This window comes from Quercus suber, unplaced genomic scaffold, assembly GCF_002906115.3.
Source record: "Quercus suber isolate HL8 unplaced genomic scaffold, Cork oak 2.0 scaffold_41, whole genome shotgun sequence".
NCBI lineage: Eukaryota > Viridiplantae > Streptophyta > Magnoliopsida > Fagales > Fagaceae > Quercus > Quercus suber.
The window spans coordinates 505,826-518,999 of NW_027069506.1; the positions used below are offsets into that span (position 1 = coordinate 505,826).

The 13,174-nt window shown below is 34.2% G+C and overlaps 1 protein-coding gene across 1 annotated transcript; it reads left to right on the forward strand.

Moving 5' to 3' along the window:
- The first annotated feature begins 5,624 nt into the window (after nucleotides 1-5,624).
- On the forward strand, nucleotides 5,625-10,215 carry LOC136066610 (leucine-rich repeat receptor-like serine/threonine-protein kinase BAM3). The gene is given in 4 exon segments (XM_065771228.1): nucleotides 5,625-6,075; nucleotides 6,077-8,519; nucleotides 9,607-9,610; nucleotides 9,765-10,215. Coding segments are annotated over 4 exon segments (2,961 nt in total). The 5' UTR covers nucleotides 5,625-5,892; the 3' UTR covers nucleotides 10,096-10,215.
- The last annotated feature ends 2,959 nt before the right edge of the window (nucleotides 10,216-13,174 follow it).

Below are 13,174 nucleotides of genomic sequence, written 5' to 3' on the forward strand. Positions count from 1 at the left end.
AGTAGAGTCCATTGTAGAAGAGTCTATGATCTTGGAGCTGTGTGAAGTCACGTTGGTAAACACTTCACTAGTTAGCAATAGATTGATGATCAAGTCTATTGTAAAGCTTCAATTTTACATAATGAATCTACAAGAAAGTTTTTCCCTAATAAGGTTATCTCTTCGTAACCATATAGCCAATGTTATTTATTTTCAGCTATTTATTATTTGCGATACGGTTGTATGCTTGATTCCTTGAACTAAATTTTCAAGTATGGTTGGATAATCAATCAACTTGGGATTAAAATTGTTTTCTTAATAACAACTGGGTCTAAATTTGACAACAAGTGTCATCTTTGCTAAATATTATTTTGTTTTATTTATTTCATTGTTTTATTTAATTTACATTCATCTCTTTTACTTTTGATAATTAGTTACTTTGGGGATTTGCATTCATCTATTGGGATATCAGTATGCATTTATCATGTCAATTTTCTTGTGCATTGCCCACAACAAGTTAAATAAATTGAAGTATAACCCTCTTATAGTTTTACTATATTGTTTTGGCCATTGGCAGTAGCATACATTAACAACAATAATAAGTCTTAATTCCAAATTTTTGGGATTGACTATGCATCAACAAATTAGTTAAGGTTGATAACATGTATTCTTTTTCTTTGGGTCCGTTTGGATAGCACTTATTGTTGCTGAAAGTTGATAAAAACTGATTGTTGCTGAAAACACTGTAGCAAAATAATTTTTAAATGTGTGAATAGTGTTGTGGGACCCACTTTTAATATTAAATATTGCGTGAACAGTGCATGAACAGTGTGTGAACAGTGCGTGAACAGTAACTTTTGTCCCCCAAAGTCAACAACTGCACAGGGGAAAATAAAAAATAAAAAAAAAAGGAGAAAACGTGGACAACAAAACGCGCCGCAGCTTTAAGCTGTATCCAAACCCAGGCTTTATCTATTCTACCTAAAGTCATATTCTTCATTACTTCCTTAATTGACAAGTCCTTTTTTACTACTTTTACTAATGTTATTTTGGGTCTTTTTCAACTTGGCTTAAAATTGTTAGTTTGGCACAACTTGGGCCTAAATTCCTAATAGCTCTTTTTCATGTAAATAGGTATTAATGCACTTTTCTTCCATTCACTAGGCATTTAATTAACATGTAAAATCTTATTGAAAAGGTTTGTCAACCAGCATATGCTTACATCACCCAAGCACTTCCAAACTTTAATAGGAATTTCATCTAGCCCTACGGCCTTTCCCACGTTCATAATTCTTAATGCATCTTTTACCTCGGTCATCCTAATTTTTTGAACAAATCTATGGTTTTTATACTCCATTGGATTACCCAAATTGCTCTAATATTATATATCATTTCCATTAAAAAGTTTATTAAAATAACTTTTATATCTCCCTTTAATATGCTCTTCACTAACACACTTTGATATTTATTTTTAATGATCCCGGACGTCATTCAAGTCTCTTATTTTAATAGACTTATTTTAATTTTTCTTGTCTCAGCAAGTTTATAAATATGCTTCTCTCCCTCCTTTGTCCCTAACGTACTATGTAATTTATCTTATGCCTTAAATTTAGCCTCTTGGACAAACTTTTTTTCCCTCACTCTTTTGGCCATCATTGCTCTTTGCTTGTTTCTAATTGGAAATTATTGCTTTGTTTGCTTGTTTCTACCGTATTGCACCTTAGGTTGATGCCTTTAATTCTTCAGTTGCTTGCCTGAAACCCACCATCACGATTACCAACACTTATTTCTGAGCATGCAGTATGCAACGAACTTTGAACCATTAGCACTGCCCTTAAGTTTGATCCGGTATTTGTAAAATGAATTATATATGCTTCAAAAAAGTAATAAGAGTGCACGACTTTTTACTTTTTAGTTTTTACTCCTTTGTTTAATAATAATATTTTTACACGACCCTATCACTAATATCATTTATATTATGCACCAATCACAATAAATCATATTAACAATTATGAGTGAAGTCGTGTTCTTGAACTTATTTTTCACAAAATGTCTTAACATTTTATTTGATAAAAGCACTTCCATGACCATGTGATATATCAGCCGAACATTGTCCTTTTTTTTTTTTTTTTGAATTATGAGTCAAGTAAATGTGACCTTTTTACAAGTGGAGAATGGGTCATTATTCAATCAAATGATCCAGGTGATATGGCTAAAAGGGAGCAAGGAAGATTCCATCAGTGATGACATTGATGATGAAGGACCATGCTCCCATAAGACAACATCATCAAATGTTTAGAACTATGGAAACAGTCAGCCCTACATATGAGTTCAAAATGTACTATTTATGAAGATGAACTGAGTGCTTATGTTTTAAAATCAAAATAAGTATTCATGCAACCGTTATGGATATCATTTCACCTCTATCCTTCTTCACTGCCCAAAGGCTCTACGGCTGCAGGCTGGCCCATTATTGTGCTCCCTAGAAAAGAAAACACTCTTCTGAAGAATTTTCAATTAGAGTCAGAGAAAGCTTTGAAGCATCAACCAATAATCTAGAGTCCTTGTTTTCAGGCTCAAATTAAATGGTACAAGGTAGAGTTCCCCAAAAAACAAAAGCTAATGTGATTAGCAACAACCAAAATATATGTTGGTACCATTTTATTCAACCACAAAACAAGCCTTGTTATACTGCAATTTTGCTTCCCAATGATCCTAACTCATTGACCAGAAAGGGAAAAAAAGTTTCATGCGGGTTCATACAAAAGAGAGAGAGAAAATTAAAGTGATAAAATCCCAAACATGCTCTAAAATCAAAGTTAGATGCTTTATTTTCTTTTTTCTTTTTTCACATTGCATAAAACTCTTAAAGTGAGAAGGGCGGGCCTCCAGCCTCCTAGGTGATCAGTGATTCCTACTTATTCCTATGCAAAGAACAAAAGAAAGATGGGCCCCAAGGCCCAATGTGTCCACTGCGGCCACCTGAAAAGACAAAAAATATAGTGGAGTTTTTATCTGCATGCACAAAGTTGATATCATGCTTGGATAGTTGGATGATCCCCGTTATTTAAAATTAAAAGGAGACTGACAACTTGATAATTCTTACCAGTCTGGATACATCAACAACAACGTGGGTGATTAGGCTAGCTACCACTCTATATTCAAATATACCTTGTATAGACCCCCAAAGCCAAAGGTGCACATTGAGTGATAATGATAATTAAGGTGTGATTGGCCTTGTGATCCAAGCTATTTTGATAAGCAATATAGATATACAATAAATAAATAAAATAAAATAAAAAGAGAGAATTATAATTGTGTGTTCTTAAACAATAAGCTTAGAGACATAATGTTAACGAAGGTTTAATATTGGCCTTGCCAACCAAGCTACTTTTATAAGCAACATAGATATAACAAAAGGAGAGAGAGAGAGAGAGAGAGAGAGAGAGAGTTGCATATTCTTAAACAATAAGTCTAAAGACATAATGGGAGCTTTGTAATTTAGTGACATTATATGCTCTTACTAATGAGAAAAACCAAGATTCGAATCTCCATCTCCATAATCGTAACTACATACACAAACGTGCCTCATTGCTCCTTTTTATTTATTTATTTTGAGTGTAGTGTCATAATATTTAAAAATGAGATATAATGGTAAGAGCCTTGTAATTTAGTGACATTATATGCTCTTACTTACGAGGAGAACCAAGAGTCGAATCTCCATCTCCATTATTGTAACTATATATATATACATGCACACGCGCATGCATGTGCCTCATCGCTCTTTTTCATTTATTTATTTTTAGTGTATTGTCAAAATATTTAAAAATGAGATATAAGGTCTGTTTGGATACCACTTATTTTCCTGAAAACTAAAAACACTGTAGCAAAATAATTTTTAAATGTGTAAATAGTATTGTGGGACCCAATTTTAAAGTTTTTTTTTTTTTTGAATAAAGTACTTATAGGTCCTGTGAACAGTGCATAGGACCCACTAAACAGTGTATAATCACGTGAAACGCTCTTCTTATAAAAAAAAAAAAAAAAAGTCTAAACGCAGACGTTGGCAGCTGTATCCAAACGAGTACATAATGGTAAAAGTCTTGTAATTTAATGACATTTTATGCTCTTACTTACAAGGAGAACCAAGATTTGAATCTTCATCTCCATTATTGTAACTATGCACACACACATGCCTCATCGCCCTTATTTATTTATTTATTTTGAGTGTAGTGTCATAATATTTAAAAATGAGATAAAGATAGTGTCCTAATTCTTAAGATCTTTCTCTACATGAGTTTTTTTTTCCCCCTTCTAATTAGTTATTTGCACGCGAGAAAGGAAAATGCCTAAAACTTAGGAACTTTTTTAAAATAGTAAATTACTCTTTCATCCTGTTTGTGTTTTTAAATTTAAAATTATTTAACTAAAAGATAGGAGTATTTTAAAGAGTTTAAGAATTTGTGTGAGGATACTTAAGTACACAAAATGATGAAGCCCAAACAAAGAATTTTATTATTAGTAGTATAGACTATAGATTACACTTTGTGTAATTTTAAACAATGTTTTGTACCCAATATTTTTCAATTGGATGTGAATTTTGACAAATTCACCATTGGATTGCATTATCTTCATATATTTTTCATACTTGCAAAATTTCAAGATGATCAAAGATCAATATCTATGTCACCAATCAATTGTTTAAATTCAAGTTTTTGTAGTTAAAATAATGTATAAAAGATGAGTCTATGGATCGAATAGTAAATAACATCTGATTGGCATGAAAAGTGACATGCGTATTAAGAACATATAAAACATGTAGTCTAATGGTGAAATTTTTATAATATGAATTTAATAACAAGTTATTAAGTGTTGTAACATTACTTAGAGTTACATTAGAGAAATAACATTTTTTAAGTATGGAGAAATAACATTTTTTACAACTTTTTTCATAACCGCTGACATGACTTGTTGTGAGTTGTTATTTGTGTATGATAAAAATGATGTTAATATCTATTGTGATTTGTAATTTATGCATAAATAAATAAAAATCGTATCAATGGTAAGCTCTTGTCAAAGTGATGTTACTGTATAGGGCTATGTTATCTATTGTTAAATATAGTGTGTTACTTATTCGTCATTTTTAAAACCAAATATACTCAAGCTCTATGTCATAATTATAGGAAGTGAAGCGCCCTTGGCCAAGCAATTATAACAAACGAACTCTTGCATATTATAGTTCAAAACTATTATAATTGATGCAGAACATTATATATAATCAAAATAGTGTTGGTCAAGGTCAAGATCGACCTGCTTTACTAATCTAGTTCAGTATTGATTATAGTGGAGCTCTAGACCAGTCCATCATCACGGGGTAAATTAATTTTGCATTACTTACTTATCATTGCTACTTTAGATTTTCATTTGGGGTCAAAAACCTCATGTATTGGAGATTCAAAATATGACTTCTCTGCCCATCTAGATTCAATAATTAAGATAGGAAAAGCAGGGCCATGTTTGTAATTTTGTCATGAAAAGTAACGAATTCTAAATATTGGTTTGATCAAACGGTCCGTTGTTATATTCATCTTTATGTAACATTGCTTTTGCTTTTTCTTTTTATAAAGTTAAAGATGAAACTAAAAGACACTCTATTTGAGAGTGGGAGTGGAGAACCTTGGATACTACTAATGTAGCCTAAATTTGCCTTGCAATTTCATTAGCTAGCCAAATCACATTTGAATCACTTCATTACCTCTATCCCTTCTTCCTGTGTGTTTGTACTTTGTATGTGTGTCAATGTCCATGCTTGTATTAGCTCAATAGAAACCATATGTGAAATGTGATATTGCTTTTCTTGAATTTGTTTGACTACAACCCTCCTGCTCTATACTAGGTAGCTTTTCAATTTCCATGGCTGCTTCTGATATGAGGTCTGTCTTCCTCTCTATTCTACTTCTTGTGTTTCTTACATCTTCTCATCCTGCTTTTTCACATAATGTATCTCTCAAAAGGCAAGCTTCAATCCTAGTTTCTCTCAAACAAGCTTTTGAGTCCTACAATTCTTCTCTCAATACCTGGAATGTATCAAACTACTTGTCTCTTTTGTTCTTGGGCTGGTGTCCTTTGTGACAGCATGAACAGATTTGTAGTTTCACTTGACATATCCAATTACAACATCACTGGCACTCTCTCACCTGCAATCACAGAACTTCCAAGCCTTGTTAATCTTTCAGTTGCAGCTAATAATTTTGCAGGTTCTCTTCCACCAGATATTCACAAGCTAGAAAGACTTCAATTCCTCAACATATCCATTAATATGTTCAGTGGAAACTTAAGCTGGGAGTTCTATCAGTTGAAAGAGCTTGTAGTGCTAGATGCTTATGATAACAGTTTTAATTGCTCACTTCCTTTGGGTGTCAGTGAACTTCCCAAGCTCCAGTACTTGGACTTTGGCGGGAATTTCTTCACTGGGAATATCCCTTCAAGCTATGGAGATATGAAGCAGCTCAACTATCTTTCACTTGCAGGAAACTCATTGGATGGTTTTATACCAAGTGAACTTGGTAATCTTACTAATCTCAAGCAGCTTCGCTTAGGATACTACAACGAATTTGATGGCGGTATCCCTCCAGAGATTGGTAAGCTTATCAATCTTTCTCATTTAGACCTTGCAAGTTGTGGCTTGGAAGGTCCAATTCCTGCAGAGTTAGGCAATCTAAACAAGTTGGATACAGTCTTCATGCAAACAAATCAGCTTAGCGGTTGGCTTCCTCCTCAACTCGGCAATTTGAGTAGTCTCAAAACTCTTGATCTTTCAAATAATGTGCTAACAGGAGCTATCCCAGTTGAGCTGTCAGGACTCAAAGAGCTTACCCTCTTGAACCTGTTCATCAACAAATTGCATGGGGAGATCCCTCAGTTCATTGCAGAGCTACCCAAGTTAGAAGTTTTAAAGCTGTGGCAGAATAACTTCACTGGAGCCATTCCTTCAAAGCTTGGTCAAAATGGTAGACTAATTGATCTCGATTTGTCCACTAATAAGCTCACTGGATTGGTCCCCAAGTCTCTATGCTTTGGAAGGAAGTTGAAGACCTTGATTTTACAATACAATTTTCTGTTTGGGCCTCTGCCTAATGATCTTGGTCAATGCGACACACTCAACAAAGTTAGACTAGGGCATAATTATTTGACTGGGTCAATACCAGGTGGCTTTCTTCACTTGCCTGAGCTATCACTCATGGAGTTACAAAACAACTATCTTACCGGGCAACTTCCTCAAGACACAAGCAAGGTACCCTCAAAACTAGTCCAGCTAAATCTTTCAAATAATCGTTTGTCGGGGTCTCTTCCTACTTCTATTGCAAATTTCCCCAGCTTGCAGATTCTTCTACTAAATGGAAACCAATTCACAGGGGAAATTCCATCAGACATAGGCCAGTTGAAAAAAGTCCTAACTTTTGATATGAGTAGAAACAACTTTTCAGGCAGAATCCCTCCTGAGATTGGGAATTGTATCTTGCTCACCTATTTAGATTTGAGTCAAAACCAACTCTCAGGCCCAATCCCAGTCCAAACTTCTCAAATTCACATGCTAAATTATCTCAATGTCTCATGGAACCAACTTAACCAGAGCCTCCCAAAGGAAATTGGTTCCATGAAGAGCTTAACTTCTGCAGATTTCTCCCACAATAACTTCTCTGGTCCAATACCTGTAACTGGCCAATATTCACTCTTCAACTCTACATCCTTTTCGGGTAACCCTCAGCTCTGTGGTTCTTACTTGAGTCCATGCAACTATTCATCAAACTCACCATTAGAATCACACAACCATAACGGCATCAAGGCTCAAGTTTCAGGCAAGTTCAAGCTTATATTTGCTTTGGCACTCTTATTGTGCTCATTAGTATTTGTTATTCTAGCAATCATCAAGACCAGAAAGGTAAGAAGGAATTCAAATCTGTGGAAGCTCACAGCATTCCAGAAGCTAGAGTTTGGAAGTGAAGACATATTAGAATGCATAAAGGACAACAACATTATAGGAAGAGGTGGAGCTGGGATTGTATATAGCGGAACAATGCCAAATGGGGAGCAAGTAGCTGTGAAGAAGCTGTTGGGAATAAACAAAGGCTCTTCCCATGATAATGGCCTTTCTGCAGAAATACGCACACTTGGCAAAATTCGTCACAGAAACATTGTGAGGTTGCTGGCATTTTGTTCAAATAAAGAGACCAATTTTCTTGTTTATGAGTACATGCCAAATGGTAGTCTTGGTGAAGTTCTACATGGGAAGAGAGGTGGTTTTCTCAAGTGGGATACTAGGCTCAAAATTGCCATTGAAGCAGCTAAAGGCCTTTGTTACTTGCACCATGATTGTTCACCTCTAATACTTCATCGTGATGTCAAGTCCAATAACATTTTACTTAACTCTGATTTCGAGGCTCATGTAGCAGATTTTGGACTTGCCAAGTTCTTACAAGATACAGGAACATCAGAGTGCATGTCTGCAATTGCAGGATCTTACGGCTATATAGCTCCAGGTACTTTTCTTTTTAATACTACAGATGTACATATTACTTTCAAACATTATTCATCGTTTTAGCTAATAAATTGCTAGCTTAACATGTCAAGAAACCGTGGATTTAATTATTTAAGAGATACGATCACTCGTTTTGATATCATGATATATTACCATTTATATCAAAAAAATTAAACTGTTAACAAACAGTGCAGTTAATCATTATCATATCAGTTTGAAACATTATTCATAGTTTTCAGTTAATAAATTACTAGCTTAACTTGTTAGGAATCGTGAAATTAGTAGTTTAAGACCATTTTTTTAAAATCATGATAAATTATCATTTATACTAAAAGCTTAAAAACTATTAAAAAATAGTGAATTTGATCATTTTACTCATTATTCTAACATGAGTTTCTTTCGATCCAATTTCCTGCTCAGGAGATCTAATCACTAAGATTGAGTAGTTAAAAAAAGCATAAACCAAAGTCAATTTGACTGGGAGAAATGAGTTGGTCACCCGGGGTCCTAGGGAAGAGGTTGCTTTCATTCAAAAACTTATTCATTTTCTTCAACTTTAGGTTTCAAATAACAACCAGATCAATATATAGTATATACATCTCAGCCCCACTGTCCATAAAAATGTACCAAATACTTTCCTTGGGTCCAACTAGTGTATTGAAAGCAGATTCCTGTGCATTCCAAGAAGGGTAAAGCCTAAAGGCTCCACTAACCCAATGGAAAATTCTACTTTTTTTGCTTTTTCTTTTACTCAGTTTCATACTAATGGGTAATGAGCCTTGCATGCCTTGAAAGTTGAAACCTTACACCAAATGTTGGCTCACTCTAATTACAACCATCCTTTTGACCAAAACCCAAAACTAAAACCTTAACTAAATGCACGTCTACCAAAGAAAGAATACCCCTTTAAAGAATCCAGATTGGGATCCAAGTTTTTTTACTTTCCCTTTCCCTGAACCCTATAAAGAAACTTGTGTATGGACTATGGAATACAGACACAGAAACCCCAAATACCTTTTCTTTTTTCACCTTAGAGTTTGCTACTTTACTTGGGGAGATGAGCCTCACCTATACTTTCTCTGTAAAAGAATAGTGCGGGTGAGTCATGCATGAAATGCCACTCGTACTTCACAATATTGAAGAGACCCATTTACCCTTTACCCTTCTCTTTGAAGTACCCATGCTAAAAATTTAGTATAAAAAAATAAAAAATAAAATAAAAAACCCTAAAGGCTTCAACTTCAAGTACCATATTGAAAGGTGATGAGAAAAGTGATGTTTATAGCTTTGGAGTAGTACTGTTAGAGCTCATAACCGGGCGAAGGCCAGTTGGTAACTTTGGAGAAGAAGGGATAGACATTGTTCAATGGACCAAGATACAAACTAATTCAAGCAAAGAAAGAGTGGTGAAAATTCTGGACGAAAGGTTGGGTGATATTCCTCTTGATGAAGCAAAGCAGGTCTACTTTGTTGCAATGTTATGTGTTCAAGAGCACAGTGTGGAACGCCCCACCATGAGAGATGTTGTTCAAATGCTTGCAGAAGCTAAACAACCTAATACATTTCAAATGCAATGAGAAACACAAACAATGATCCAAAAACAAAATTGTCAAACATGATGGATATATGACTTGTTAAATGCACTAGTCCAGAGAAATAATTGCAGGCAATATATAGTAGTGCTTTCTTTTTGGTTTTTTTATTTTTTTTTTTTGGGGGGGGGGGGGGGGGTTGGGGGGATCTGTTGGAATTCAACCCAAAAACTGGTTTTCCTATCAATCAGGAACAAAGTAAGAGAGGCTTGATTATAATTTTCAGTACATTAATATATATGTATATATATTTATGCTATAAATATGTAAAAAACTAAAAATTATATTTAGAATTTAGCGCCTTGCTTCACTTGGGCTAGCGCCTTTTTGGCACCTCTCGCCTTGGGCAATACAAGGCCTTAGTGCCTTAAGGTCGTCTTTTGCCTTTGACTACATTGGATTCACTCATCCGAGTTTTGGCTTTATTAGCTGTTGAAATTTTGAGTGAATCATCTGGTGTGATGCTAATACATGCAGAATCTTTCTCTTTGTAGGTTGCAGCACTGAATGTGAAAGGTGCTGGATCGTCAGCTTTGGAANTGTGGGTTGGGGGGGGGGGGGGGGGGGGGGTTTGGTAGCATATATGCTCTATATTGTTGCTTCATGAAGTTAGATTTGAGGGGTTTTGTGGTCAATTGAGTGCAAGTAAACGTGAACAGGGAGAGGTACTGAAAAAGTAATTCTGTAATTGTAATAGTTGGCTGTATTATTGTGTCATCATTTAGATGGAATCACCAAAGGATGTGAGGTTGCTTTTATTACATAGATTCTGTACTTATTTCTTTATCTAAAGGATGCTCGATGCAGGAGACAAGGCAGGAAACAATTTCTCAGGCCTGGTGTAACCATTTCCATTACATTGGATGAAAATAAAATGGAATGGGAGTATTATTTCCTTCCATTTTTTGTTTCCTTCTCTCATCCAATGATAGAATGATTTTTAATTTAATCATACAATTCTCTATTCATAAGTAAGAGTTGAGCCAATTAAGTTCTATTTTTAAAGTAATGCTAAAGATATAACAAATTTAACAACTTATTGAAATAATAATTATAATCATACAATTCTCTATTCATAAATAAGAGTTGAGCTAATTAAGTTCTATTTTTAAAGTAATGCTAAAGATATAACAAATTAATTTAACAACTTATTGAAATGATAATTATAATCATGACAATATATTTTTATACGGACTTATTAATAATACTGTTTTTGCAATATGTCAATCACAATTTGCTAACTCAGTGGTTAAAAAAAATAAAATAAAATAAAATTTTAAAATTTATTGTGTAAGTAGAGTTTTGTCTATTCAAAAGATTTCCGCCAACTTATAGCCATTGGAGTAGTTCTCTCCCTTTTTAGATTGGGAATAATTTTTATTATTTCTTTGTTTTGAGGATTTAAAAATTAATTGCTTTCCAACAATAAAGTAGTATCAACCAGTAGATTATATCTGAAGCTCACTTTTATTACTTTAAAGGTAAACCACTCAAAAGCTTTCGTTGCATCAAGCATTGAAATGAGATGTTGGGTTATTTTATTGAACCTGGTTAAATTAATCAATTATCCAATTTGATTAATAATTCAATTTATGCAAAGGGTCTAATTATATTGTGTTGGGAGCAAACATATTGCCAAAACAAAATTCCATGCAATAGAAAAGTAAGTGTTAAGACATTGTGATATGGTCATGATGCGGGAAAACTCTAACAAGAAAAATTCCAATGAGCGATATATATATATATATATATATAGGTCACTACTCATTAAAGAGTCTACTAACAAAAATTGAGGTTATACTACAGAGAATATACATAATCTTGAAGTACCTACCTACAATAAAGTCTACTGAACTATTCAAGCGCAGCTCCAATCCAGTCAGACTACTCTACTTAGTGACCTTCTTCATTGTACATGAATATCCAATGGTGAACCAAATGTACGTAGCTTGGTATAAGAAACCCAAGGCGCACAAGGTTGCAGTAACTTCTCGCAATATATGTGTGTTTTTATTTGATGACAACTCTAAAAATATGTTTTTATACCTTTGGAAACCCTAGTGAACGGATCCTAAGTGAGCTAGTTATCATGGGCTGAAACTAAAAATTCATTTTCAATATTCCTGCTACTCAATCGGTTGAGAAGAATCAAGTTGATCAACCGAGTACAGACGAACAAGAATCAAGACTATTGAATCTTCACTATTTTGAGCAAAATCTTAATCAGTTTTTTTTTTTTTTTTTTTTTCTGCCGCCAACATAGTTTTTCAACCTTATTCTAGATACTAAACCCTAAGACTCAAATACATCAAAAAGTGCATTTTGACTCAGATTTTCCAACAACAAATTTGACCCTAACATGAGAATTGAGGATGCAAGGAACTGATCTATAAATTATATAACACACGTTCATACACCCAAGAAAACCTTAACATTACATTTGAGAGTTTATTTAGTGTTAGAGTTCGAAAATAATTCTTTTGTATTCAATACATAAAATTGTATAAGAATTGTCTTTATATAGGCAAGCATATGAGTGCAGAATACGAAAAAGGGTTGATTATGTATGTGTGTAGCACAAGACATATATGTGATGGGTAAGTAAATTATAGTAGGCCTAGCTCAACGGGATTGTTCACTAACAGGCCCCCCTAAACTCGAGGGTAGGTGACCAACTTGAGTTTGTCAAATAAAGTATGAAAGTGAGCCATAGGGAGTGGCCTCCTAAAGATTTTGCAAGTTGATCTTGAGAAGAGAAAGAAAGCGATGAGAGAGAACTCTAAGAAGATGATGTCAAACAAGATACAATCAATCTCAATATACTTGGTTCGTTGGGGAAGACATCATAACAAGAGACATGAATTGCACTTGATTGTCATTGTAAATGGGAGTAGCAGATGAAGTGGACACACTAAATCATTCAGTAACTAATCTAACCAACCAAATGAGTTTAAATGTGGTGTTAGCAAGGACACGATATTCATCTTGGGTACTAGAATGGCCACAACAGATTGTTTTTTGCTTCATAGGGATATTAGAAAGGAGCACAATAGACTAGCTCATT